This window comes from Dufourea novaeangliae, unplaced genomic scaffold (assembly GCF_001272555.1).
Source record: "Dufourea novaeangliae isolate 0120121106 unplaced genomic scaffold, ASM127255v1 scaffold8, whole genome shotgun sequence".
NCBI lineage: Eukaryota > Metazoa > Arthropoda > Insecta > Hymenoptera > Halictidae > Dufourea > Dufourea novaeangliae.
Window position 1 is genome coordinate 3,559,344 of NW_015373923.1, and position 26,010 is coordinate 3,585,353.

The 26,010-nt window shown below is 39.9% G+C and overlaps 5 protein-coding genes across 5 annotated transcripts in view; 4 read left to right on the top strand and 1 right to left on the bottom strand.

Annotated features, from left to right (window-relative positions):
• The window catches only part of LOC107194986 (diuretic hormone class 2), an 8,942-nt gene extending 6,583 nt beyond the window's left edge, over positions 1 to 2,359 (top strand). Inside the window, exons 3-4 of the mRNA XM_015584717.1 lie at positions 1,082 to 1,192; positions 1,710 to 2,359. Coding sequence (XP_015440203.1) covers positions 1,082 to 1,192; positions 1,710 to 1,842 — 244 coding nt within the window. The 3' untranslated portion in view covers positions 1,843 to 2,359. The remainder of the gene's footprint in view (positions 1 to 1,081; positions 1,193 to 1,709) is intronic.
• A 3,728-nt stretch (positions 2,360 to 6,087) lies between these two features.
• On the top strand, positions 6,088 to 8,366 carry LOC107194576 (lysosomal acid phosphatase-like). Its single transcript, XM_015584217.1, has 6 exons — positions 6,088 to 6,382; positions 6,466 to 6,561; positions 6,731 to 6,970; positions 7,054 to 7,360; positions 7,446 to 7,669; positions 7,826 to 8,366. The coding sequence occupies exons 1-6, from the start codon at positions 6,197 to 6,199 to the stop codon at positions 7,967 to 7,969; spliced, it is 1,197 nt and encodes a 398-aa protein (XP_015439703.1). The 5' UTR covers positions 6,088 to 6,196; the 3' UTR covers positions 7,970 to 8,366.
• A 1,302-nt stretch (positions 8,367 to 9,668) lies between these two features.
• Positions 9,669 to 13,812, top strand: LOC107194985 (EH domain-containing protein 3). The gene is made up of 7 exons (XM_015584716.1): positions 9,669 to 10,076; positions 11,096 to 11,606; positions 11,724 to 12,037; positions 12,199 to 12,307; positions 12,451 to 12,769; positions 13,160 to 13,330; positions 13,492 to 13,812. The coding sequence occupies exons 2-7, from the start codon at positions 11,121 to 11,123 to the stop codon at positions 13,695 to 13,697; spliced, it is 1,605 nt and encodes a 534-aa protein (XP_015440202.1). The 5' UTR covers positions 9,669 to 10,076; positions 11,096 to 11,120; the 3' UTR covers positions 13,698 to 13,812.
• A 2,167-nt stretch (positions 13,813 to 15,979) lies between these two features.
• Positions 15,980 to 19,876, bottom strand: LOC107194577 (dnaJ homolog subfamily C member 10-like). The gene is made up of 12 exons (XM_015584218.1): positions 19,872 to 19,876; positions 19,389 to 19,554; positions 18,940 to 19,159; positions 18,643 to 18,854; positions 18,329 to 18,553; positions 18,015 to 18,236; positions 17,777 to 17,909; positions 17,476 to 17,694; positions 17,128 to 17,403; positions 16,760 to 17,036; positions 16,471 to 16,669; positions 15,980 to 16,396 (listed from the first exon to the last, which is right to left on the bottom strand). The coding sequence occupies exons 1-12, from the start codon at positions 19,874 to 19,876 to the stop codon at positions 16,172 to 16,174; spliced, it is 2,379 nt and encodes a 792-aa protein (XP_015439704.1). The 3' UTR covers positions 15,980 to 16,171.
• A 4,276-nt stretch (positions 19,877 to 24,152) lies between these two features.
• LOC107194847 overlaps positions 24,153 to 26,010 on the top strand; it is an 18,251-nt gene continuing 16,393 nt past the window's right edge. Inside the window, exon 1 of the mRNA XM_015584553.1 lies at positions 24,153 to 24,172. Coding sequence (XP_015440039.1) covers positions 24,153 to 24,172 — 20 coding nt within the window. The remainder of the gene's footprint in view (positions 24,173 to 26,010) is intronic.

A 26,010-nucleotide genomic window follows, 5' to 3' on the forward strand; every position in this document is an offset into this window, starting at 1 on the left:
TTCCCTACATTACTTTTTCCCCTAGTGGAAACCGAGTTTGCTCGTGGGTGTACATATGACGTTTTTGTGCTATTTGGGATTGTTCTATTATACTCGCAAGATCGTCCACGTTTTCCGTTCGTATTCAACGTACGCTTATAAACTGACGTATAAATCATTGAGAAGAAAGAACGGAATAAGCCGGAGAAACGGTACACGCGATGGACTGCGAAATGGTAGAAAAGAAAAAAGAAGGGAGACACGTACGCGCGGCACGGTGTACGCGAAGACGCATCTGTGGCTACGTCAGAATGTTTAACCTAGTTTCGTTTGACGAGCGACCGTTTAATGAGAACGGTTTCTCGTATCCGAGTAAAGTAAAGAAGTGGTATTGTTACGGCCAGTCGTTACTAGGATCGCGCATACGAATAGAGGTGTTACAGATCCGATCGAACCCCGTAAACGTCCGGGTAAGATGTTCCTTCGAGACGCCGGCAATTCACGGAACGATCGTCATTTTCGCGAACGGGCTGGAATAGGATTGGTCGCCTATAAACCTATAAAGAGAACGAAAAAAAAAAAAGAAAGAGTTCGTACAAACGTACATACCCTGTCAGCCAAACTTGTAAAGCCAAATTTTGTCCAATGTTTGTTATAAATTTATGGCTACGAGTTTGATGCAAGATTTACTATAAACCACGTGCGCGTAAATTGGCAGGCAACATAGGAAGTAAATTGGCTCGCGCAAACCTTGTTCCGTTTTTGCTGTCAATCTGACATAGGTCAAGACTTTCTGCCAATTTCCTTTACCATTATGTCAGCTGGCTGGTTTTTTTTAGACAACAATTTGCTCGAAACTTGTACACCCACGAGCAAACTCTGCTTCCACTAGGGGAAAATACGGCGTATGGATAAGGGTCTCCTACCATTTGGTAATAAGAATTACTGAAATTTATGCGAAATAAACATTCCATTTAAGATTTATTTCAGTACTTGAAATAAATTTTGTAAAGTGATAGAAAGCCATTTTCTTACGCCACTTGTTTTCCGTATACCGGAGACAATTCGAACAGAGTTTAAAGCGTTAGGAATTCCGATACAGACAACAGAGCTACTGGGGCCAATTCGACGAAGAAGATCCTGAAGCGACGAAGTTGATGGAGATCATCGCTCGACTCGGACACACTATAATGCGCAATCCAGAACTCGAAAAGTACGTATGAGAATGGGTTAATAGCGCGTGTGAATTGGGGGAAAAACACAATAAGTCGCACGGATGAGATCAATGCCCAGATTTCTGATCTGTACGTATATTTTTTATTTAATGTAAAAAAGTTAAATAACAAATTAGTTATACAAAAAATGATTTGAATTATTTTAGTATTTCCATACAAAATGCAGCCAACTGTTTAGTAGATGGCAGCATTTTAATAGAAATAAATTTAATAAGTTTGTCCGTCGCAAAGAAACGTGATTTGAGCGATTCGTTTTTACTAAAACAAAAACTTACAAAGTTTGGTTTTGGTACTTCCATTTTCCTTACACTTCATATTAAATTAATTATTAAGTTATAATTTTATATCCAATAGGTTTTTTTTGTCGATTGTTGCATAAATAATAAAAATCAATTTCTGCAATAGCAGAACTCTTACGCGATTAGAAATAGGGACATTGACCTCGGTCCTTTTTTTTTCTTTTTCCACCGACGGATTCGCTGGATTCTGTTTCAGCACCAAACGAGGCCTGGATCTCGGCTTGAGTCGCGGTTTCAGCGGTTCCCAAGCGGCGAAACATTTGATGGGATTGGCGGCGGCGAATTACGCCGGAGGGCCTGGCCGACGACGCCGTTCCGAGCAACCTTAGATCGTAAAACCAACGACGGATTATTCGCTCGATAGACCGCCCTTCAACCGATCAACCACCGACTCGATCTTCACGAATGTTCGCTCGTCCGTCGTTTCTTCGTGACTCGTTAATTGTTTTTTTCTTTTCTGTGTCACTGTTGTTTCGTTTCTACGCGTGCGTGTTATTAACACGTTCGAACCGATGCGCAGCCATGTACAGTGAGAGTCAAAAATGAGTATACACTTCGAAAGTGTCAGATTTATTCATATTTATTTCTCTCAATTTAGAATTTAATATTTCTTATAATAGTGGAAGAGGACTTAACCGATCGCAAATGTTTTCCAGCAAACAACTTTTAACCGCCTTTGCTATATATTTTGGCTCACGATCTCACTAAAAGATCCATCAATGCACATACAGCTGAATTTAATTTGAAACTATCGAAATATCCAAATTTGTTCATAGTAATATGAATAGAAAGAAATTGTTCTACACCAGAGGTTGCCATGACACCCCAAACCATAGTAGTACCCTCACGAGCAAACTCGGCTTCCGCTGGGGAAAAAAGTGACGTTCGAAAAGGGCCTCTTAAAATTTGATATCGGGAATTATTGATATTTATGCCAAATTAACATTCGATTTAACATTTATTTCAGTACTTGAAATAAATGTACTAAGTGGTAGGGGGCCCTTCTCCTACGTCAACTTTTCCCCTAACGGAAGCTGACTTTGCTCGTGGGTGTACATTCACCATATTTAACGATATTTACGAAATTTTTCTAGGTTATATCTCCGAGTTTCTTTTTCGCGAATTTATCAACTGCCCTGTTCACCTCGAAATTGTTAAAAAAATCATATCCAACTGTATTACTACCAGGATCTTACGATATGCCACAGATTACTCGACCTTCACATTTGTAAGGTGTATACGCAGTTTTTACGCTCGCTGTATGTACTCGCGGTGTATCAATGCGGCTTATTGTCCCTCGATCGCGACCGTTCTTGTCCTTCGGTCTAACGTAGCTTCGCTGTAGCGACCAACCCGTTCCTATTAGAACCTACTTCGCGTGTACCGGTCCATTGTAAACGAGAACTTGCAATTAGTTTGCAACGCGTCACGCCATAGTATCGCGATTTCACTTCGACGTGTTCGTTCTTTGATGCATTTCAATTTCAACGCGGTTAGCATATTGTCTTCGTGTATTCTAGTCACTACCTTGTAAGACTACTTTTCCTTGGTGTACGGGATACCGACCTTGTACACGAGCAAGAAAGAAGCGCAGGGAAACGTCGTAATCTTCGTCGTAGAACAAACATCATCGATGATAATTAAATGTTCGATTGCAGTTTAAAAATAAGTTTAAATATATTCCTTTACGATCCTCTATCTAGTCTGCTGTTTGATTACGCCGTCCGATCGCAATGCTAATTTGAACCCTTCGCACTCCGAGCATCTTTCTCGTACTATCGACCAGCAGCTACAGGCATAGTATTGCAGGGAAGCTATCGGAAACGAAGAGTTGTTTCGAAAGGAACAAATTAAATGTGCTTGTCGACTTTATTTTGTTTCTGTTGTGAATCTGCTTTATTCTAATGTGAGTAAAACTTGAGTCTTATATTTTGAGATTCTTCATGGTAGGGTCCTCTGGAATTATATTCTTGGTTTATTTGGGCAAGTATGTTGCGGTAATCAGTCGTATGACATCTTTCACACTTTGTCCTGTCTCATAGAACATACAACATGATCCGTCTTTAATCCTTTCTCGTTACACGAAGCTTTCTTGTATATTAACTTAGTTTCAGCGGTGGAAATGGAAGTTCTTGCCTCTTCCCTGACGAAACTGTTCTGTGAATCGATCGTCTAGCAGGTCTACATATTTCAAGCGTGTTAGTAGCATTTCGTTTTTCTTATGCTTTACAGTTTTATCGAGAACGTACGAGTTGATAACACACAACTTTCATTTCCCAAAAGAACGAGTTACGCTATTTTTCTTTTCCAATTTCAAATTCACTTGATATTTCGTCTGTGTCCCCCGTAGCGAAGCCAACGGAGCTATGGAATTATATTACTAGACTGTGGATTTTATGCATTTATAGACTATAGAGCTCCGTGAAATACAAAACTTTCATCAGAAGTAACGAGATCCTTTTTTTATTCTTAACCCAATCAGATACTTTCGAGAAAAAGGAAATTCGTATTTTTGCTCTTGTCTTTATAAAACATTTTATAAAAAATTCTTTATATAAATAGTTATATATTAAATATAAACATATTATAAAATGTTCTTTTGCATAAAAATCCACTATTTATTTCTTACGAGGGTCTCCGTAGCGGGACCAACCGAGTGCAAAGGGTTAACGTTGAAATCCCGTAAAAGGCTTCGCGAGCATCGTTGCATAATCGCGACATCTGCGTTAATACGTATGTGTATAATACTCGTCCACTGTCTCTCTTCGTTGCGAGCGAACCAACGAACGTGTATAAAACGAACGATCGTTAACGGTTAATCGGTCGACGTGATTTGCGACTACACACGTGGTCCACGCGTTCAGATTGCATTCGCTGTCTATAATATCTTTAATCGACTACGAATAAACGGTACCTATTTCGACTCACTGGCATAGTTGTGTTTTTTCTTTAACAGAGTGTCACCAATGTCATCATATTCCAGATAGCACCGTACATCATAATGTCCCTTCCATGTCCAATTTATATCCGAATGTCCTACGTCCATTTTGAATATCCTTAGGATGTTCGTAAGACTGAAATTTCGGATTTTTTAGAAATGTTCCCAAAAGTCCTACGGATCTTTTCAAAACTTAAATTTCGGATGTTCTAGGAATGTTCTTAAGATTTAAGTTTCGGATGTTCTGGTAACGTCCGTCTCGGAGTCCTACGAATGTTCTCAAGACTTTTCTGAAAAACTGAATTAAAAATGCAGAATAAAATTTTGTTATAGTGCAATTGAATAGGAAAAATATTATTCCATATTTTCGACTTATTTTTCCACGTAGAATCACCTATCTGGTTGTATCACCAGTTACGGGACACCCTGTATATAAAACGTTAATTCAAGCTTGTTACTTCATACTCTATAATGACTTTTTAGAATAATTGGTTTCACTTTGAATTTCTGAATTTTGTTTTCAGAGTGATTTCCCCAGGCATGTAATTATCTAAAATGGCTAATAAACTTTGAACGTTAAAGGGTTATCAATTGATGTATACAAAAATGTTTCCGAAATGTAAAAATTCAATTTTTCTCCATGAAAAACGGGTTTCCAGGCCATTGTGCTACGGTGCAATACGTCACGATTGGTCACAAATCGTGACTCACGATACGTCACACACACACACACACACACACAGTGTATAAGAGAATGTTGCGCGACCCGAGGTGACGGTCGGAGCGAGCGGAGTTGTAGATGAGCCGTGAGTCGATCGTTCCGCGTCAGTTGTATACGGGATCGCGGCGAGAAAGTTCGGTCGCATACATAATGACAAAGTCGCTTGTATCTATCCCGAACTTCTGGCAAACAAAACGAAAATTCTGACGACCAATCCGATTAACAGCAAATCAACGCGAGTTGCTAACCGGTGTCAGCTAACTCTCGCCGGATCGTTATGAACATCGCGCATGCGTGTACGCTGGAGAGATAACAGTGTTGGATTACATTTCTATTGCGTTACGGCGAGTTCGGACGCTTCTAATCAAGCTAAATTCTCACTGTAGAAGTGGAAGTAATTCTTAAATAGGTGTGGCACGGTAGCATTCATGCTGTAGGTGGTGCAACGGTTCCGTCGATGCGTCCTTTCAACGGAACAACTGGAAATCGACTGCGTTGACGTGTATAATATGGAATCACATTTATCCTTCGTTCTGCGTAAACAACTTCTTGTCCCTGCTAGGGAAACCTCGTTACGTATTAGTTTTGCTCTTCAGACTCCATTTTGACGTCGACACATTGCACTTTCACATATATTTTCATTAAGCTTCTATCGAAACAGTTGAGCTTAATTACTTAGCAAGCAACGGCAACCGTGAAAAACGTTCGTTTTTCCAATGGTTCAGACATAGGCCTGTACACCTTGTTCGTTGAGCCTCTGGAACGTGTATTTCCACGCGTCTATATACACTCTGAACTCGACCGATAATAAAGTCGACTGTATATAGCGCTGCTCGCGTGAATTCTTTGATACCGACGAGACGATACGAGAAGAAAAAATCGGGAAAGAGATGAATAACGCCGCGAGTTCGGAGCGGAGTGAGAAGCAACGATTGCCGTTACAACACGGTCACGCGGGTTGACGGAAAGTGGGAGTGCGTCTCGAGCGAAAATCGAAAGGGTTTATCTCGTAGTAAGCAATTAAATGTATAACGGAACGGAACATCGGTCCTCTGCTCGCGATCTTCCGAAACGGAAACGTAAAATGGGCGTACAGGCAACGGTTGTAATTCTTGGCATTGGCATTGGTTCCATAATGTTCGCCTACGTAGCATTCGCGGCTAGTACCGACGCAAACGACAAGAATGCGTCCGTGCGACTGACGATATTCGTGAGTACGAATTGGAATCGATTCTCGATCGTTGATCAGTGTTTATATGTTTACTCGTTTTGACCGACGATTTGTCGCGACAGGTATTTCGCCACGGCGATCGGACCCCAACGGAAACTTATCCAAAGGATCCGTACGGCGACTACGAATGGGAAGGAGGCTTAGGAGCTCTGACCAAGGTTACAAAATCTAATTGTAGATAAATTTGGTAAACCGTCGATAAACCGAACGGCACGCGCGGCTTGATCGGCCGAACGTGCCGGAACGTGGTGTTACGTCGGTTTCGCGAAAAGTATCGGCGCATGTAACCAACTAGAAAACGGATATGAATCTAGAATCGTTGTGCAGAAGGGCATGCTTCGGATGTACAATGTCGGCCAATGGATCCGCGAGAAATACGGCTCGCTAATTGGCAGGAAGTACGAGAGCAGACTAACCTTGGTTCAAAGCAGCTACGCAGATCGGTGCCTAATGTCCGCGCAGGCTTTGCTGGCCGGTTTATATCCACCGTTACCCGACGAGATCTTCGTTCCAGGATTAAACTGGAGACCCATACCTGTTCATTCCACTCCCCGAAACTTGGACAAGGTGCGTAAGTGCTCGTCCCCGCTGTCGTCATTCCTATTTGGTAACGGGAACGAAAAGTATCCGTGTCCTGATGAATTTTCTAGACTATCGTGGTCAAGGTGCCATGTCCACGATTAGAGGAAGCTCTGAAAGAGGCGTACACAAATGAATCTATGCGACTGGGGACCCCGTCAGCCAAATACTACGAAGAACTCTCGTACTATACCGGGCAAAATCTCTCCACGATCACCGACATCGAGTTTCTGTACAACACCCTGGAGATCGAGGAACAGAGTGGCCTGAACCTACCCGAATGGACAAAGAAATATTATAATCGTGAAATGCGAGATATCGCGGCACGTAGTTTGGCCATATTTACCAGTAACACACTGCAACAACGACTTCGAGGAGGTTGGACCGATTCGTCGTGAACAATTCCGATTCCTATGTACCGATGGTCCGAATTTTCTCGTTTCTCGTTGTCCTTCCGTTTCAGGGCCGTTGCTGAAAGAAATTTTGGGGCGTATGCGTGGCGCCGCAGCCGACCGAGATAATGCCAGCCGAGCCTATCTATACTCCGTCCATGATATAACACTCGTTAATTTACTTCGAACCATGGGATTCACCGACGAGTACTTTAAACCCAACTACGGGGCAACGCTAATCTTTCAAATGGATTTTAGCCCCGACATCGCTGACACGGAACACGCTGAAATAAAGGTACAAACATTTCGAATTTAACGCGCGATTTCTCCGTTTACAATACCGTTTCGGTTTCAATGTTCACATTTCTCGGCTGGTCCCTATCGATCCTCGATCAATTTGTCTGTTCTTTTTTTTTTTTTTTTGTTTTTCTTTCTAATTCGCTCTTTCCAGCTAATGTTCCTGAACGATACGGATAAGTTCACGGTCTATCCGTTGGAGATACCAAAATGTGGCACGTTTTGCTTACTCGAGGACGCGGCCAATCTATGGAAAAACGTGCTTCCCGACTACTGGGACGCCGAGTGCACGCTATGATCGTTTTATTTTACACGCTTGCATCCTCGCGACCTTGCTCGATTACCATATCTCTCGCATTCGCGTGAAAGCTTACGGTTACGAGGCAGCAATATATTCCGTATCTTTCTTTCGAACAAGATTGCCGAGCCCGATACCGTCGAAAGGAATAACCTCACCGATTTCCATGTGTCCACGTATCAAAGAGCTCGCACTAGCACGGCGGAACGACGGAACGCGCAGTGCGTTAGCGCAACGCACGTATCGTGCGAATCAATTCTAATTCGAGCGAAGTCGGTTAAGATTACTAAATTGGCACAAAATCGTTTAACCAGGATGTGTCCGCGTTGCTTACGCAACAAATGACACTGAATGTTTTACATGTCTCGTTACGTAATACGAGAACGATTATTACAGAGCAGCCTTTCCGTTGAATTCAAATACTCGAATGAAAGATGAACGAACATTGATTAATCGCCGTCGAGACAGCCTCCCATCGAGATGCGTCACGGCATTCTCGAAAAACTAGATGCATTTTTCGTACCTGTTACTGTTTGCTAGTGGAAAAAATGACGTAGGGGAAGGGCTTCCTATTATTTGGTATCGGGAACTATTGAAATGTATGCCAAATTCAGATTCGGTTTAACATTTGTTTCGGTATTTGAAATAAATTTATCAAGCGATAGGAGGTCCTTGCCTCTACATTTCTTTTTCCCCTAGAGGAAGTTTGCTCGTGGTGTACTCTAACGAGCAAACTCAGCTTCCACTAGTGGAAAAAATGACGTATGGGAAGGGCGTCCTATTATTTGGTATCGGCAACTATTGAAATGTATGCCAAATTAACATTCGGTTTAACATTTATTTCAGTATTTGAAATAAATTTATCAAGCAGTAGGAGGCCCTTACCCCTACATTTCTTTTTCCCCTAAAGGAAACCGAGTTTGCTCGTTGGTGTACGTTCCGCGTCGACTAAATGAATCATTCCCGCGGAACACACTTTGCTCCCACCTTCCTCTTATTGAACTATTCTCTTATCAATCCGTGCGATTAAACTGTCCTCTTAACGATAAGTAAATAGATCTGACTTACCGAATCTCTGCGATAACGCATTCTATTGGGCACGCATAGAAATTCTGGCTGAATGGGAAAGCGAGATATTTTCCCACGTCAAGAGTCCGTTGCGAATGCGTACATCTAGCACACGAATGAACGTGTGCCCGTTTACAGATGTACAGTCCGACCGGTGGAATGGTTGGTTGCAAAACTATTAAAATCACAAGCCCGAATTCTGCGTTTCACGGCGATATAAGCATATTTGACACCGTCTTCGACTAGTACCGTACCGTCCGAGCTACTGACTGTCGTCGAGAAACGAATAATTGTCCTACAAGAAGTCGAACAATGCGGAAGGACATTCCGAACCCTAACGCGCAATACAACTATTTACATAGACTCCAGTCGGTCCAAGTCCATTTATACCATTAGTCAGTGTATTTGACAGTTCTGGAATAGTACGTAAATACTTGTGTATCGTGTTTCTCAAAAATACCCGGAGAAAAATAAAGGTGAAAGTACAAGAACGTGGTGTGTAGTATGTAAATACTTGAATGGATACAGTGTACAAATACAGTGGCAGTATTGGTTGCGCGCGATAAGGCAAGCGATGAGTGGAATCGAGAGGGTGACGGGCGGGAAGCGACGGAACGGCGGACAGGGAACGGGGAACGGGGAATTCAGAATGAGGAGAAAGAGGAGGAAAATCGAGATGCGCAGTCGTATCGGTGCGAGGCTTCTTCACGACGTGCGTGTCAGCGGTCGAATCGTGATCATTCGATCTTGCGATCCCATTGGATCCCATGCGACCGAACAGTACGAGAAAATCGAACTGAATCGACGGACCTCGGTTAACGGATCTTCTGTGTAACAATTCGAAAGTGCTCGGGCAAAAGAACAGTAATACGTCAGAAACATATTCCCATCGATATTTTCCGTGGGCTTGTAAGTCAAGCGGCATTATCGACCGACGACATCCCAGCAACAGTTGCACACACGCTGTCAACTCGACCGTGTGATAGTGTTCGATCATCGGCGCCCGTCGTCGTTCTATTTGTGTTTCATCCAAGTCAAGGTAAGAGGTTAGGTTCATCTGTGCTACTCCGTTCTGTGTCTGTTTCTTCGATCTTCTCGATGATTTAGTGGGTTTAGTGGATTAGTCGACAAAGTCTACTGTGCTCGATGCTTCGTTTTGGAAAGTTCTCCGTCGTTTATACGAGAAAAGTACAAATCACTCGGGCGTGATCCTGTCGTGCATCGACGTAAATCGTCACACGTCGACAACGTCATCCTAGCATCTTCCAATGCACTGTCACGTTACAGTCGGGTCCGACAGTAAATGAAGAACATTACTTATTCTTTGAATACACGATTGAACTGTTGACTAAAATTGGTTATCGCGAAAACTTTCGTAAATGGCTGGCCGTCTAAAAATAGATGTTGTGGACTCATGAACCGTCTGTCTGTAGTGAAATTTTCGTAAACACGGATGTGACATAGACTTCCTGAATTTTAGCAAAAGTATTTAATATTATACGAATTTATACATATATATATTAATACTTTTGTACCATTTTTCCTTAAAATGTAAAGTAATGACACCGGCCGTAGACAGCGGTCTGGGCCGAAAATCGCCGTCCGATATTGTTAACCCTCAGAATATCAAGACTTTTTTTAATAAAATAAAATGCTACAATGTCTCAGAAAAACTTTCTGTGTTGAAAGTATCAGTTATTTTACCGTGTCTCCCATATATGTACATAATTATTACACGAACCACATACAATTGTTGTCTAATTTATTGTATTTTTTTACCTTCGATGTGGCACTCTTACGTATCGGCGGATATTTCTATTATTTTTCAAACTTTTTTAAAATTTCTATGGAACAATATTAATGCTCTTGTATAAACAGATAATTTTACACAATATTTAATTTATTTCAAAATTTTTAAGTAATTATTTTAACAGGAATTCCAAAATTAGTAATACACGAGGCATAAAATATCCCCGTACCGTAGTATTGCGAACACGCAGAACGATTGGGAGAATACCTAATTATTTAATTCTAAAAATCGTATTTATTTGCACGCAGGACCGTTCGTTGATTCTATCTCGAGATGTTCAGCTGGTTAAATCGGGAAGAGAGTGAACGACACAACGTCTTCGAAAATGTCACGGAAGGACTCAAGAAAATTTACAAATCTAAGTTGCTGCCGCTGGAGCAGCATTATCAGTTCCACGATTTCCATTCTCCGCAACTCGACGATCCAGATTTCGATGCGAAACCCATGATCCTCTTGGTGGGTCAATACTCCACAGGGAAAACCACGTTCATCAAGTATTTACTAGAACGAGACTTTCCTGGAATAAGAATCGGTCCTGAACCAACGACAGATCGCTTCATTGCAGTTATGTACGACGAGAAAGAGGGCGTGATCCCCGGAAACGCGTTAGTTGTTGATCCTAAAAAGCAATATCGTCCGCTTTCCAAGTTCGGTAACGCGTTCCTTAACAGATTTCAATGTTCTACGGTTGCGTCGCCGGTCTTGAAAGGAATATCTATAGTCGATACTCCTGGTATTCTGTCCGGAGAGAAACAAAGAGTAAGTATAGTAGAATAGAAAAATCACGAGTAAGTAGTATGTTCGATAACTACATGCTACACCTCCCTGCAAAGTGTACAGATGAATTTTATAGGATATTGTTGTTCTTCTTGTCAGGTTGACAGAGGCTACGATTTTACAGGAGTTTTAGAATGGTTTGCCGAACGTGTAGATAGAATCATACTGTTGTTCGATGCGCACAAACTCGATATTTCCGACGAATTTAGGCGATCCATCGAAGCACTGCGTGGCCACGACGATAAAATTCGGATAGTCTTGAATAAAGCAGACATGATCGATCATCAACAACTAATGAGAGTGTACGGAGCGCTGATGTGGTCCCTCGGTAAAGTACTACAAACTCCTGAAGTAGCCCGTGTGTATATTGGATCGTTCTGGGACCAGCCTTTAAGATACGATGTAAATAAAAGGCGAGTATCTTTGTTTACTTTTTATACCGATGGAGTTATTCCTATCAAGCGAAACGTTTTTTTTTTTCTTTCTTTGCATTTGCACAAACATACATTTCGTTAGTGTATACGAAAAACGTGAGTCAGTCGTCCATCCGTTATCCGAAAAATGTTCCTTTCAGACTATTCGAAGACGAGGAACATGATCTCTTCAAGGACATGCAGTCGTTACCAAGAAATGCAGCACTTAGAAAGCTCAACGATTTGATTAAACGTGCACGATTGGCCAAGGTGAGCAAACACGAAAGTTGGCTTAGCGACCGTTGTTCGGTCGCTGATCATTCAACATCTCGACTATGCACCATTACTCAAAGGATGTCGTCATCTATGATACAAACTCGATAACGTTCAAACGCATGTTCGTTGGACCTTAGGTACACGCTTACATAATCAGCGCCCTTAGAAAGGATATGCCAAGTGTGTTCGGCAAAGATTCAAAGAAAAAAGATCTTATCAAAAATTTGGGTCAAATCTACGACCAAATACAAAGGGAGCAAAAAATTTCACCAGGCGATTTTCCAGATTTGAAGAAAATGCAGGAAAGTTTGGCACACCAAGACTTCACTAGATTCAATTACATAAAGCCCAGATTATTGGAAGTCGTCGATAAAATGCTCGCCGAAGATATCGCGAAGCTCATGGACATGATACCAAACGAAGAACACGGGACCACGTCAGAATCGTTAGTCAAAGGTACATTTCGCTATGTATATCTTTCAACAGAGATATCTCCGATGATTTTTTTTTTTACGGAATCTAAGCTGGAAAGCGCCACGATTACCAGTATTTCTGTCCAGTTCGCTATTACTCACTGTTCAAACTTGTGCAACCAAACGTAATCATAGATCAACGTTTCACGGAAACCATTTCAAGTGCCGCGATAAATTTCAATTACGTACTATGAAACTCGAGACAAGCATGACTCTGTACAGCTGACGGATATTTTACACTATTACGGTTCTTTTACGTTTTCTATATGATGAAAGAGGTCGACAGTTCTGGTCGAGGCTGTCGAGGAAAATTTTCATTTTCATGTTTTATAAATTTGTAACGAACTTAGTTCTTCCGCTGTTGCCCTAACAGGAGGCGCATTCGAAGGTGTGGAGGATCAAGTAAGTCCGTTTGGTTACAAGCGGGGAGAAGGTATTGATGCTGGAGCGGGTGAACCAGAATGGTTCGTTAATAAGGAAAGATACAAATACGATTCTGTTTTCGAAACGCTCAATCCCTGTGACGGAAAAATTACGGGAGCAGGTAATTTCTTATCGTATACATTACTTTCACAAATAATACACACATTTAAATCTCGAATTCACATGATGAACGGTTTAAACATTGTTGGACTAACTGTTACTTAACTACGAATTCTTCGATATGTACAATTGGGTTAATGAGATTCTTTGATACGTTTCCAGCCGCAAAATCGGAAATGGTTAAGTCGAAATTGCCAAACAGTGTACTTGGGAAAATTTGGAATTTATCCGATGTTGACAATGATGGATTGCTGGATTCCGATGAGTTTGCCTTAGCGATGCATTTAATTAATGTGAAACTCGGTGGTTATGACCTGCCTGCAAAATTACCACAACACTTGATACCGCCCTCGAAGCGAGACTTATAATTTGCAATTATGATTTTTTTTATTATTCATTCGTTATCGGTGTTAACTCACTGATGCGTTTCTTGTGTATATTTATGGCACACATTATGCGACCGCTCTATTTATTAATTTACCAACAACACGGTACAAATGTTGTATATCACCTTGCTTATGACATAATCCAATTAATACGTTTCTTTTTATCTGTTTAGTAAATCAGGTACTACGAAAACAAAACAGAAACAGCTGTTGACATTGGAATTATCTTTCGTGTTAAGAAAGTACTTCGAATTCATTTTTTAAGAATTTTACATTACATACACTGTATATCTTATCACCTTATTCAGAGAAATCAATGTCGAAGAAGCTGAACGGTACTAGAAAAGCGCTTATCGAATAAAACATGTATCGCATTCAAAGTTTCTTTAACGTGTATCAATACGTTGAAATTTGAAGGTTAAGACACACATAAGTTTAATTCCTCTTATGTTCAACGAATTGTAATAACTCATCCGCGAGAGTCCGCAGAAACCACAAAAGTATATGTATATAGACCACGAATATCCGAGATATGGTATACATACGTATGATGTTCTCGGTTGATTTCAGTGTAATTGTCAATTAATATCACTATATTCACAGAAAAATATGTTCTTAATTCTATCACTACAATCATTTTATGACAAGTCACCGTGGTGTTTACATGTTTGGATTACCTGTGGAATAATCCATTCTTTATGTTCGGTTAGTGTAAATGTTGCTAGAAAGTTCTTACTCACAAAATTAAACAGTGAATAGTAAACGAACTCGTTACACTTGAACATAAATGTAATTGTCACGGTAACCCGAAAGTCGTTCTCAGTTTTGATTATTTCAATAATAATTTCTACGACGATAATGGCAATCTTTGAACGAGAATCTGTGTTAACTTTTATCAAGCACATTAATCTTCAAGTGTTTAGTTTAGTTTACTTTTCATGATTCACCAGCTTCGGAAAAATCAAACGTTTTAAAGGGAATACAATTTTACTACGAGAGATAATATTTTTACAAAGAAACAGAGAAAGTAATGGGAGTCCAAAAAGACATTGATTTTAATAAGTTACGTGCAACACAGTTAATTTATTAAAAGAAGCGAAAGATAATTGGAAAACGTGGCGAAATCGCATTACATTCAATTAGCACTGCCTCCGCATAATGCGTTCTTATGTGATAGAAAAGAAACGAATGTATATTGCTACTCGTTGTCACTCTTATATTTTACGACAAAATATTATACCGATTATTGGAAATATAAATTATTTTTTAGAATGTATGGGCAATTTTCGATATGTATAGCGAATTTAGATAAATAATGCTGCTCGAGGGGACATGGTGTGGGACAGCATGTCCCACCGTATCACGTAAATCGTAGGAATAAAATTTTATATGTACTTGGAAATTCGAAGCTGGAATTGTCGTCGCGTAATTGGGAAATCTGTGTGTCGAGTTGAAAGTTGTGTCCCTCTCGAGCGATAAGTAAAGTTTTGTAAGTTAATCCTGTCCACGAACGATAATTTTCGATACGCGGCTTTTGACTTTACTACGTTTCATGTCGCATTTTATATGGGGATCGGGGTCCCCAGATATGTTCAGAATGGTTAGTTAAATAGGAAAAGCAGAAAGGCACCGTGGGTCCAGTAGGTTAAGGACATGGACTGGCCACTTGAGTGTTTGAAGATCACGGGGTTCAATTCTCGATTGGCCGGTCCCTCTTTTTCCTATGTTTCCACATACTAGACGGTATGCGTAGTAATATAATTCGCGTTAACTAAACATTCTCCACATGACGTGGAGAGCAGATAAGGAAATTGCATTTTCGGTACAAGTCCCAAACAAGGCTGGGTGCCACGACTGTGTCTATAAAAACTTCTTGGAACATTTTATGCAAAGAAAAAGAGAAAATTATTTAATATATTACGGCTTATTTTCATAACAATCACATGTCCTATTCATGTTAATGCATTTGTACAATACATTTAATATTAATAATATTGGTGTGCGAGACGAATGAATTTTTCATTCCTCTACGTAGAAATTAAATGAAACGCGTAGTAATGTGACAGTATTCAACTTTATTTAGTGGTGTTACTTGCTAAAGCAGTTTGTATACAAAAATTTCGATTTAAAAAAGCGCACGATTTTTTTTTAATAAATTCGACTTTAATATCGTAGTTATAAAACGTGTATATCTAAATGCAGACACAATTAATCAAGGTTTTTCTTATTTGTGATAAGTTTTAGAATAGGATTACAGTATTAGGAGAGAAAAGAATTGGCAGATTAGATATCAGACCGGCAGTCAAACCCGAGTCTTCCGCCTGTCGGATGCCGGCATTTCCTAATTCATAAACCAAGATGGCTACCGAAGTCTACTCCTTACAGTGTGTTTAATTCAAAAAAAGGCGAATACTTTGAAATGCGCATCGCGCCTGAACACACACACGGCAAAGGTATCACAATTCGTCGTGACTGAGACGTGCGATAAAATTTAAAAGGTTGTCTTTAATTTTCTCGGCCACGATTTCGTTAATTCGAAAACCATCTGCAATCCTCTTCCTGTTGTATCGGGAATCATATGCTACCAATGTTGGATACGATGTAATTCCAGCTTTACCACACTCGGCAGCATAGACTTCACAATTAAAGCGACCAAATTGTATCGTTGATCTCTCCAGTAACTTGAAGCAACAAAGAATTTTATTAAAACGGGTCCTAGTCTTAACATTTTACCCAATAAGAACACTATGCTTACTTGAGCAACGATAGCGAATTGAGATTCCAGTTGTTGGCACTGTTCACACCATGGAATGAAAAAATTCACAACCCATGTACTACGATCATTTAATACCCCCTCTTGTAAAGTAGTTGGATCCAATGGTCGTACTTTTCGAGGAAAGAAATTTGTAATCCATCTTAATATCGAGACAGAATCCCGATGTCCATTGTAAGAACTGCAAAGAATAAAAATTCATTTCGACTTAATTAACCGTACCAGAAAGAACTATTTGTTAGAGAATCGAAAAGGAACAACGTGAACTTACTCGAACACAGTTAGGTCCTTGGAGTCTTTGGAATATATCCGTATCGTAGGATAACTGTGTATTCTCTGGGTTGAGCATAACGTTGATTCTGCTTCGCAATCTACACTGGCCACTTTTACAAATGGGAGCACAGACAAAGTGTTTGCAACGGTGATCCATTCGGGTGTAAGCCGTTGACACGGTGCGCACCAAGGTGCAAAATAATCAACCACCCAGATGAATTTACCTTTTCTCTGACCGAGTTGCTTCTCGTAATTTTTTAAGGTAAGCCGTACAACTACGCCGAATTTGAAATTCACAAAGAAACCCATTACACTATTGTACATGAAATATTTCTAAAACTGTATTATAAATTAATTTATCCTCACCTGTCCGATGCCGTGCTTCGTTAATGAATCGAACAATATTAACTGCTGTCTTTTGTAGTGAAAATTTATTGGTATTGGTACCGTTTATGAGTATTGCAGTTGGATATGAACGAATGTTGTATCGACGACAAATATCAGAATATACAGTGCAGTCGATGGTCCCAAAACGAATGATTGATTTGTGAAATTCCACCGACGCTTTACGAACTTCTTTTATAAACTGCATGCACGGAGGACACCATGGTGCGTACCAATCGAGAAACCATGCTTCGTTACCTTTAACAAATTGCGACACGTGTAATTATCCAAATCGTTTTCCAGAACAGTCAATTCAAACAATCTAAGTACCATTGTTTCTCTCCATTATAGACATTACTTGCTCGCCGGATAACGCCCATACATTAGTTGCCTTAATGCTACTATACACAAATTTAACAATATCATTGAATGAATTTTTTCCGTGATACAACTCGAAAGCTCCTCCTGTTTTAAGAATTCCCCACATTGGATAACGATTTATGCTTAACATAGTACAAATCGACGAATATTTTCCACAATTTATTTTACCTGGAAATTTGCAAAAGTAGCGAAAATAAGTAAGTGTAAAATAAAAGAAACGCGCGTAATGTTAAGACTGAACGTGCATTACCCAATTTAACGGCATCGCTAACACTAAGAAGTTTTTTCAGCACTGGATCTGAATTCGTTCCATGCCCAATATAAAAGTGAATGAGCCAACCAGGATTAAATGTTTTCTCTTCCATTAAACGTTTTTTAATTTTCTATAAAGAAATAACTATGACTATTGGATAGCAATAAGATTAGAAGAATACGAAAAATATACTGTTGTCACGCGATGAATTTTCAATAATAAGTATACAGCTTACCTGAAATTCGTTAGCGTCGAGATCACATGGTTCCGGTAAGCGCTCCATTACTTTTTTTATCAATTCTTTCGTTTCATCTATATCTTCAAATGGAACAACGTGCCAAGTATTATTTTTATATGGAGTAGCGGATAAATAAACGGCTTTCGTATCAAGAGATACAATTTCATCGCAATCTTCCTTTTTATTACAATAAGTTATCTTCACATCGATCACATTTTCCTGGAACAAATAAAAAATGGGTTATTACTTTATACTGTATAATGAAATTCCGAGAATAAGTCTAATAGAAAGCAAAATTAAATGTTAATTACAAATGTTGCTGCAATTTTTAAACGTTCAGTCGATGCAAAACAATCGCGTTGCGCACCGCAGATGAATATTAACATGGGCCGATCCGATTCCCTGCTGCCGCGAGAAATGAAGTCCTTCAATGGTTCTTCTATTTCACGAATATCAACTTCGAAGTGATTCACAATAAAATTCATAACACTTGCATAACTCATTTCTCCTTTATATTGCTCCCCATACTTTGAATTCTGTAATTAAATTCACAATACTTTTAAATGAGCATTTTACTCAGTAGTTGAAATATAGATTTGAGGTACATATCGTATAATCTACAAACTTTCGGATAATGCATCAGCATCGGATAAGATTTTATTCCTATACGACGACAAAGTTGCCATTCATCTTCACAATTTACAACTCCCATTTTTAGAGCTTCATCGAGCTCTTCCGCGATTTTTTTCCAAATTGGAGCAAATCGGTGACAAGAACCACAGGCAGGGGAATAAAAATTTATCAACCATACTTTCTTCTTGTAAAGAACACTTTCAACTGTAACAGATATAATACTTGAATCGAATTTGTATTTCTTATAAATTAATACACAGTACCTCAACTAGAATGAAATATAACTTACAATAATCTGTCTCGTCGAGTGTAATAATCCATGGATCATCATCATCATATATTCCAAAATTGTTTGCATTATAACTCCAAGAATGATAAGTTTGTCTTTTGTTTGAAATATCAATACCCTCTTCCCCATAATTATCATACTTTTGCCTTAAAACTGGATCTTTCAATATTTCATAAGCCCTTGATAATTGAACAAACTTTGCATGAGCTTCCGGATTATCCTACAAAGTACATATAAACATTGTTATGTAGTTATGTTTCAAGATTGTATTACAAGTTTTATTAGACTGTTCTGTTCTTCGTATAAATGCCAATAGAATTCCCTATGTTCATTAGAATAATTTGAAAAACAACAAAGCTGGTGTATCATTTAAATGTATACTTTGGCATAATTGAACCCTTGACTTACATTATTTAAGAAGTTGATAACAGAGTTGCTCTGGCACGTACATTATTTTTGTCTGGATGTTCAGTCAGTGCTAATTGTTTGAAAGCTCTTCTAATCTCTTTTTGATCGGCTGTTCTGCTTACACCAAGAAGTCCATAATAATCATCTCCTGTGCTCAACCACAAATCAGCAATAATAAGTAACAAGTTTAGGATTGTGTTTTTGTACCTGTGGAAATCGTAAATTATTATGGATGTGATTCTCACTGAAAATTCATGCGTATAAAGTTCACAAACTTCTGACAACAAATAAAAATTACTTCGAAATTCCTATTTCTAATTGACCAGAACTTAAATCATATTCTGTTTCATTAGATCCTTAAATATAATCGCCAATCATAATTCACGTAAATACATATAATACTTACATTTTTATTATTTTTTCCTGCTAGTAACGTTGTTATATAATTTAATTCTGTAATAACTTCAAAAGCGGCGACGAAGGAGAAGAAATTAAGTTTTAAGTAGATTTTATCCGAATCCTACCTCATCGTCAGTGATCGTCAGTGATCATACCGTTAACAAAGCAACCCACGGACCTGCACGGCAGTGCACGGACCGTTACAATGGAATAATAAATGCCCAAGGCCCAACCGAGTTTGAGCCCGACAATCTAGAGTCATCGACTGAAACAGGAGCTGTCTATTTTTCTTTTATTACCCTAGCTTTTTACGCCTTGAAACTCAGTGGTATAAAGCAAAAATTGCGCAAATTGTGATTAAACATTTTTAATTATTTTGATAAATTTTCATGATAACCCGTGGCACCATCTGTGGCAAACCACCTTAGCTATTAGTCGATTATATCACAGACGAGATGCATATGTAATGTCTTCCTAGAAAAGATCCGTATCACCATCTGTTAAAAAGGCAACCAATCCACTCTACAATTAGTATCTCATTTATACTGCTAGATGGTAGTAGCACAAAGGGTACTATGGCAGCTGTTCCTGTACTCGCCACCAGAGAGCTTCGGACTCATATCACCTTTCCCGCTTCTACTCAAACCTATCATCAGTATCTATATACAGAGTATCAAGTAAAACTAGTGGAATATTCGAGTAGGGGATGATTCTACGTGAGAAAATAGGTCGAAAATATACAATAAAATAGTCTCATTTGAGACTTCGTTTTCGAGACAATTGAAATTGAAAATCTGCTCGATACGAATTCAATTGAATAAGACTTTGCTAACACATCTGTTCATTGCATTCCATTTCTACTTACTACCACGACAAATACACGCGTTACGGATTAATTCTCCATGTCGATTTAGATATGTCGTAGGCCTAGGACGAAATGGTCCCATTCTTTTCTCTCTCCGTTCAAAATCAATTGTCGATCATAAAGTATTCAATGTTTATAGAGAATACTGAATTCATTCAGACTTTACTCAATACAATGTATATTCTAAAAAACTAATACTCACCCCGTTTTTTTTTTTAACGAAACCAATGTCAAGGTTTATAACATACCGATCAAACGTCGATCGAAAAATGTCAGATTTTTAAAAATAACCCAACGATAGCATTCGGGGTCGAATAAAACACATTTCCAGCGGAGGGGGATGATTTTCGCTGACATTTCAATTTCAGCGAAACTTCGACGGTCGTTCGAACGACCATCATTGGAGAAGAGGGTTGAAGAGTACGACGCTGGTCGGTAGGGTTTCGTGGATGCGCACTGGGCGTCGGAGGAGTCTATCGCGTATCACCGACGACCGTCCTGGATCGTGTCGTCAGTATGCGGTCGCGCATTCCATGCGGGAACACCTGTTTGCTCTTTCGGTTTTGATCGCCGTTTTCTCGATCACAGATCGCCGCGTCGATTTTTTGTTGGCAAAAGAAAAACTCACAGCATATATGTATATATATGTGTATATATATATATATATATATATATATATCTCGTTGAATGATTCAGGGAAGAAACGAAAAGATTAGGGAGTATTCTATTAAAATTTCTCCGCAAATCGTGAAATGGTTTCGACGGCCACGACGATAAGAGGAACGGAACTTCTGTAGATCGAAAAGGGGTGATTACTTTGACAATAATCGTTCGGTGTTACACAACGTAACCAAGACACGTTATAAAAAAAAAAAAAAAAAAAAAAGGACGAGGGGACAGAGCGTGATTTCACCGTGCGGGAAAAGGAGAGACGAGGGAAGGAACGAGGAGACGGAAGAGTTTGTTCGCTAGAGAGGAACGTCCTCGTGACTGCAACCACGTGTCTCTCGTGGTCCTCGTTTAAACACGCGTAAGAGCAATTTTACTCTATTGACGTATACGTCGGTTGTTCGAGCTCCCTCGTATATACGACAGCCACCGATTTCGCCGTTCGCGGCGTCCAGCAGAGTTTCTTGGAATTCTTCCGCGTCGAGATTCTTCCCCCGGCATGAGAAAATACCTTTTTTTTTTAATTGAATCCCCTCCTCACTATTCGCACGAAACTTTCTCGAGATCGACACGATATATCCACACGGGGTTTGTCCCTTTCTTGGCATGCAAGTGACGCGAGAGTAAACCCTCGATCGCACATGGGTCGATTTTAAAAGACGTCAACCGTTTACGCGGAAACGATCCGTTGCATGTTTTCTTGTTTTGCAATTCTCAGTCGATTTTACTTGTTTTATGTAAAGTTTATGGGCACGATATTGTGTCCTCGGAAAATTAAGCGTTTATTAGGATAGCCTGTTCATGTAACCGCACCAAGGGCTGTACGCAGGGACTTAAACCGGTATGATTTTGATACTATTATGCCATCTATACCGAAACCGATATATTACCGAAAACCGAAATGAATACCGGTATTTTTTCGGTTTCTATAAGGGTAGGGCTTATATAGGGCGAAGGTACAATTGAAAATACCGGTATTTTACGTTTCGGTAGAAGTCCCTGGCTGTACGTGCCCTACGTGGGGCCTTAACATGCCCAAAAGCGACCTAAATCTCTGGATACAAACGTTATTTGGGAATTGATATTTAAAACTCCTGCTTAGAATATTTTATCAAAAGTACACGGTATTTAGCCTCTGCCTCCTTCTACTCAATAGTAATTAATATATATTAGTAAAAATTAAAGTGCAGGTAATCCATTCCGAATTGACATTGCACGGTCCTGAAGAGGCTTAAACGTCTGAAATTACAGTTTCGGCTACCGAAGCAGGGGCAGTTTTACAATTTAATGATTTTACGTAGACACAATATCGTGCCTGTCCACTTTACTCGCGCACGTATACAGCGAAGGGCGGCACCAGGAAGAATACCGTGCCATCGGGCGAACGAGTACATATTTTTTGTTCCGTGACACTGGACCCAAGTGTCACTTAGGTACACTCGACTCGAATTACGAAAGAGCTAATGGCAATTTAGCGGTGTGCTAGTTAGACGCAGGTGATCCTGAACCTCCTTCAGGATGTCGAGCGAGCTGATTAATACAGACTCCACTCGATTATCGTCCTGACAATAATCGTATATGGAGAAATGCTTCAGACCTTCGTAAATTCGTTTTTTGCCCGAAGCTCGAGTCTCGGTAACAAAAAGCCCTCCCAGTGGTGGGGATAACTCCTGGACAATAATCGTGTAGAACCAGCCAGACAATAATCGAGAAGAGTCTGTAGTAGATGTGAATTTTGCGTCGGCGACGGTCATTTAATTCTTCAAGTCCTTTCAGACGTTTATCTGTCTACGATTGTTTGGATATACAGGGTGTTTTCGAAAATGTAGGTATTACTTCGGGGATAAATTCAGTACGCTAAAACACTATTAGACGCAGTTCCAGGAAACAAAGATTACTTTTTTTCAAATACAACTCAACACGGATCGTCTTCGAGTGTCAGCCTACATTTCAGTCAGTTTAATACACGCTCTTGGTGACAATAGCACGTATGGAAACTTGCTAATACATTTCACAATAATCCAAAGTGATAATTTGAATGAGGTTACATTGAAAATGCCAGATTACACAAATGGCAAACATGAAAATAATTAAATAACAGGTATCATATAAAAACGGTTATAATTCGGAAACAAGGTCATATCGGCCATACGTTCGTATGAACTTTTTTTCTTACTTTAGCGCAGAGATGGGCAAATTCGTGATCTAAATAAAAAATTTCGAATAACGAATAAAACATAAAAAAAAAAGTACTTCACCATTTTTAATAGCAAAACCGTGAAAATTTCAATTTTTACAATAATATAATACTTTCTTCTCGAATGAGTAAACACTTGGCAAACAATTATTTCTCTTCATTAACTGTTCACAGGTCAAGCGACGATCCCAGATACTGCTGCTTTTCACGAATAAAATTGTGCCCAACTCTGCTTTAGCGTACTGAATCTATCCCCGAAGTTATGCCCACATTTTCAGAAACACCCTGTATAACAGCGAATTAAATAGAAATAAAATCGAAGGTAGCGTGGTCCGAAGTTCGAGAAGACTTTAAGTTCTTCGGGTCCGGTTCGCGGTGTATGTTGTATATCTTTAATCGCGGTCGCAAGACATCGGAAGCGCGGGCACATCATACGCATGTAAGATTGCAGCCAAGTAGATTATTCGTAGTCATGTTGTTGCCATTGAGATGGTTTTATGGTAGCCCCCTACCCCGCGTGCCTTTATATCGAGACTGAATGGACAGAGAGAGGAGCCTCCTCTATGAGATAATACGCCTGGTTGTGCCAAAGCCATTCAGGCTCGAAGTCGGATCCATCGAATCGCGAGAGATCGCGCGAGGTGAGGGTGGACCATCGTGCAGGACCCTGGAGTCATGCTCACCATACAGAACGAGTGAGTATATGTATATCGGTTTGCATGCAATATATCTCGGCTGTGGGGGGGAGCTCCCTTAGTCCCGGACGTTGAACGTTTTTTCTTAAACAAAAACAAAAAAACAATATTAGAACTCCAAATAGAGGAACGAAATAATAAACATTACCATAACAGTTAACTTAACACTAGAACTACCAAGGAAGTCAAAATGACTTGTCAATGCAATCTTACAACGACGATTAAAATGTTACGACAATACATTTTCTCAGATCTTTCGCACTTTTTATTACGATATGAAAGTGACGAAATTAGTAAATTCCTAATTTTGTAATTTTTCAAAAGTTTTTCACGTTTATCCACCGATCGAAGCAAATATGCGTTTATCGTCGGTAGTTCTAGTGTTAAATGAAACGTTGAACTTCGGTATATGATTTTGAAAGAACATTAATTGGCTTCTAGTACTGGACACGGTAAAACTTACTAACTTAACTCAGGACAGTTTCAATATAATTTCTAGCGATCACAAATATAATTATCCGAACACTCGGGAATATCGGCACAAGCCTCGTGTGTCCATTTTCGGTAGTTGAACATCGTATCCAGTCTTCTTCGTTGCTTTCCAAACACACTGCACAGAGAGTCTCCTGGTTTCAGCGATCTGGTCTTCTTTTCTAAGTTTTTCTTAGAATAATATAATATATTAACTAAATTTGCTTGGATTTTTTATTTTAGATAAACGAACTCAAACTTACAGTGATAAAATAAAAAGTCCGTCGGGAGATCACTGATATTTCCCCCAGTTATTCATATTTTGCATTGAAGAAATTATTATAAGCACTTTAAAATGTCCACTTTCGAATAAAATGACGTATGTTTGAAATAGTCCTCAAGTTTTTTCAAAATAAATTCCGAAAGTACATGTCTTTATCGAGCTCTCAGATAGGCATAACCCTTTAAGGAAACTGCCCCCATATCTCGATATACATATCTAGTGTGTGTGTTTGTATGTATGCACATCTGCCGCGTGCACCTACCCCTGTGCTTTCGTCTCGATTCAGCTTTTGCGTCCAATGAAGTCGCTTAACACACGCCGATGCTTGTTCCTGCTCAGAGCTTCCGTACCCCCCTGAGTTTTCAGGGGTCGCTGCCCCCCGGATTCATGACTTTTCAGCGGTCACCGAGCTTATAGAGGCAGCAGAGATTAAGCAAAACCAGCCACGCGATCGAAACCAAAGGCGACGACCCTCGACGATCGTTCCTCGTCATCGCCTTGTTCTTCTTCTCGTCGCTCCTCGAGTCTCCGACCGACGGGACAGATCGGTTTTCAGCCTTCCGTAGCTCCTCCGACGTTCAAGCCGGTATTCTCTGTTCTGCTTCTCAATGTCGTGCCCCTCTCTCTCTCTCTCTTTCTCTCTGTCGCTGGTATTCCTTTCAGCGATTGCCCCTGGACAGCTTCTCACGGGGGATAAAGTGGTCCGACTATCTCGCCGCGTTCATCTACCAGTCTTTAAACTTCCTTTCAGCCTCGGAAGAATCCCCATTTTTTTTTTTGCCCTCTTTATCGGCCGAGTTCATGGTTTTCCGCTGATTATGCGGCTTAGCTGTAGCACTGTACCGCGGTGAACGACTCTACGTGGGAACTCTTAAAACCGAGCGATTTTCGTGACCTCGTGATCTTACTAAATCCTTGATGGAGATGCTTGTTTCGGTACCGATCGTCTTGAAATTTTTAATCGTACGTGTACACCCTCGAATCCTTTAACTTTATCGGTCGATCGTGGAAGCTGCAGTTCTGAAACGGAGCTGTAACGCGGTGGTTACTCGGCACGAGCGTGGAGGATATTCCATTCGCGTCG

Excerpts from the sequence above, each read along its gene's own strand:
- LOC107194985 (XM_015584716.1), top strand. The coding sequence starts at position 11,121 with ATGTTCAGCTGGTTAAATCGGGAAGAGAGTGAACGACACAACGTCTTC. Across the intron at positions 11,607-11,723 it reads TGTCCGGAGAGAAACAAAGA|GTTGACAGAGGCTACGATTT; the intron begins GTAAGTATAGTA and ends TCTTCTTGTCAG. Across the intron at positions 12,770-13,159 it reads GTCAGAATCGTTAGTCAAAG|GAGGCGCATTCGAAGGTGTG; the intron begins GTACATTTCGCT and ends TTGCCCTAACAG.
- LOC107194576 (XM_015584217.1), top strand. The coding sequence starts at position 6,197 with ATGTATAACGGAACGGAACATCGGTCCTCTGCTCGCGATCTTCCGAAA. Across the intron at positions 6,971-7,053 it reads CTCCCCGAAACTTGGACAAG|ACTATCGTGGTCAAGGTGCC; the intron begins GTGCGTAAGTGC and ends TGAATTTTCTAG. Across the intron at positions 7,361-7,445 it reads GCAACAACGACTTCGAGGAG|GGCCGTTGCTGAAAGAAATT; the intron begins GTTGGACCGATT and ends CTTCCGTTTCAG.
- LOC107194577 (XM_015584218.1), bottom strand. Across the intron at positions 18,554-18,642 it reads TGCTGATGCATTATCCGAAA|AATTCAAAGTATGGGGAGCA; the intron begins GTTTGTAGATTA and ends ATTTAATTACAG. Across the intron at positions 16,670-16,759 it reads AAGGACCTAACTGTGTTCGA|TTCTTACAATGGACATCGGG; the intron begins GTAAGTTCACGT and ends TATTCTTTGCAG.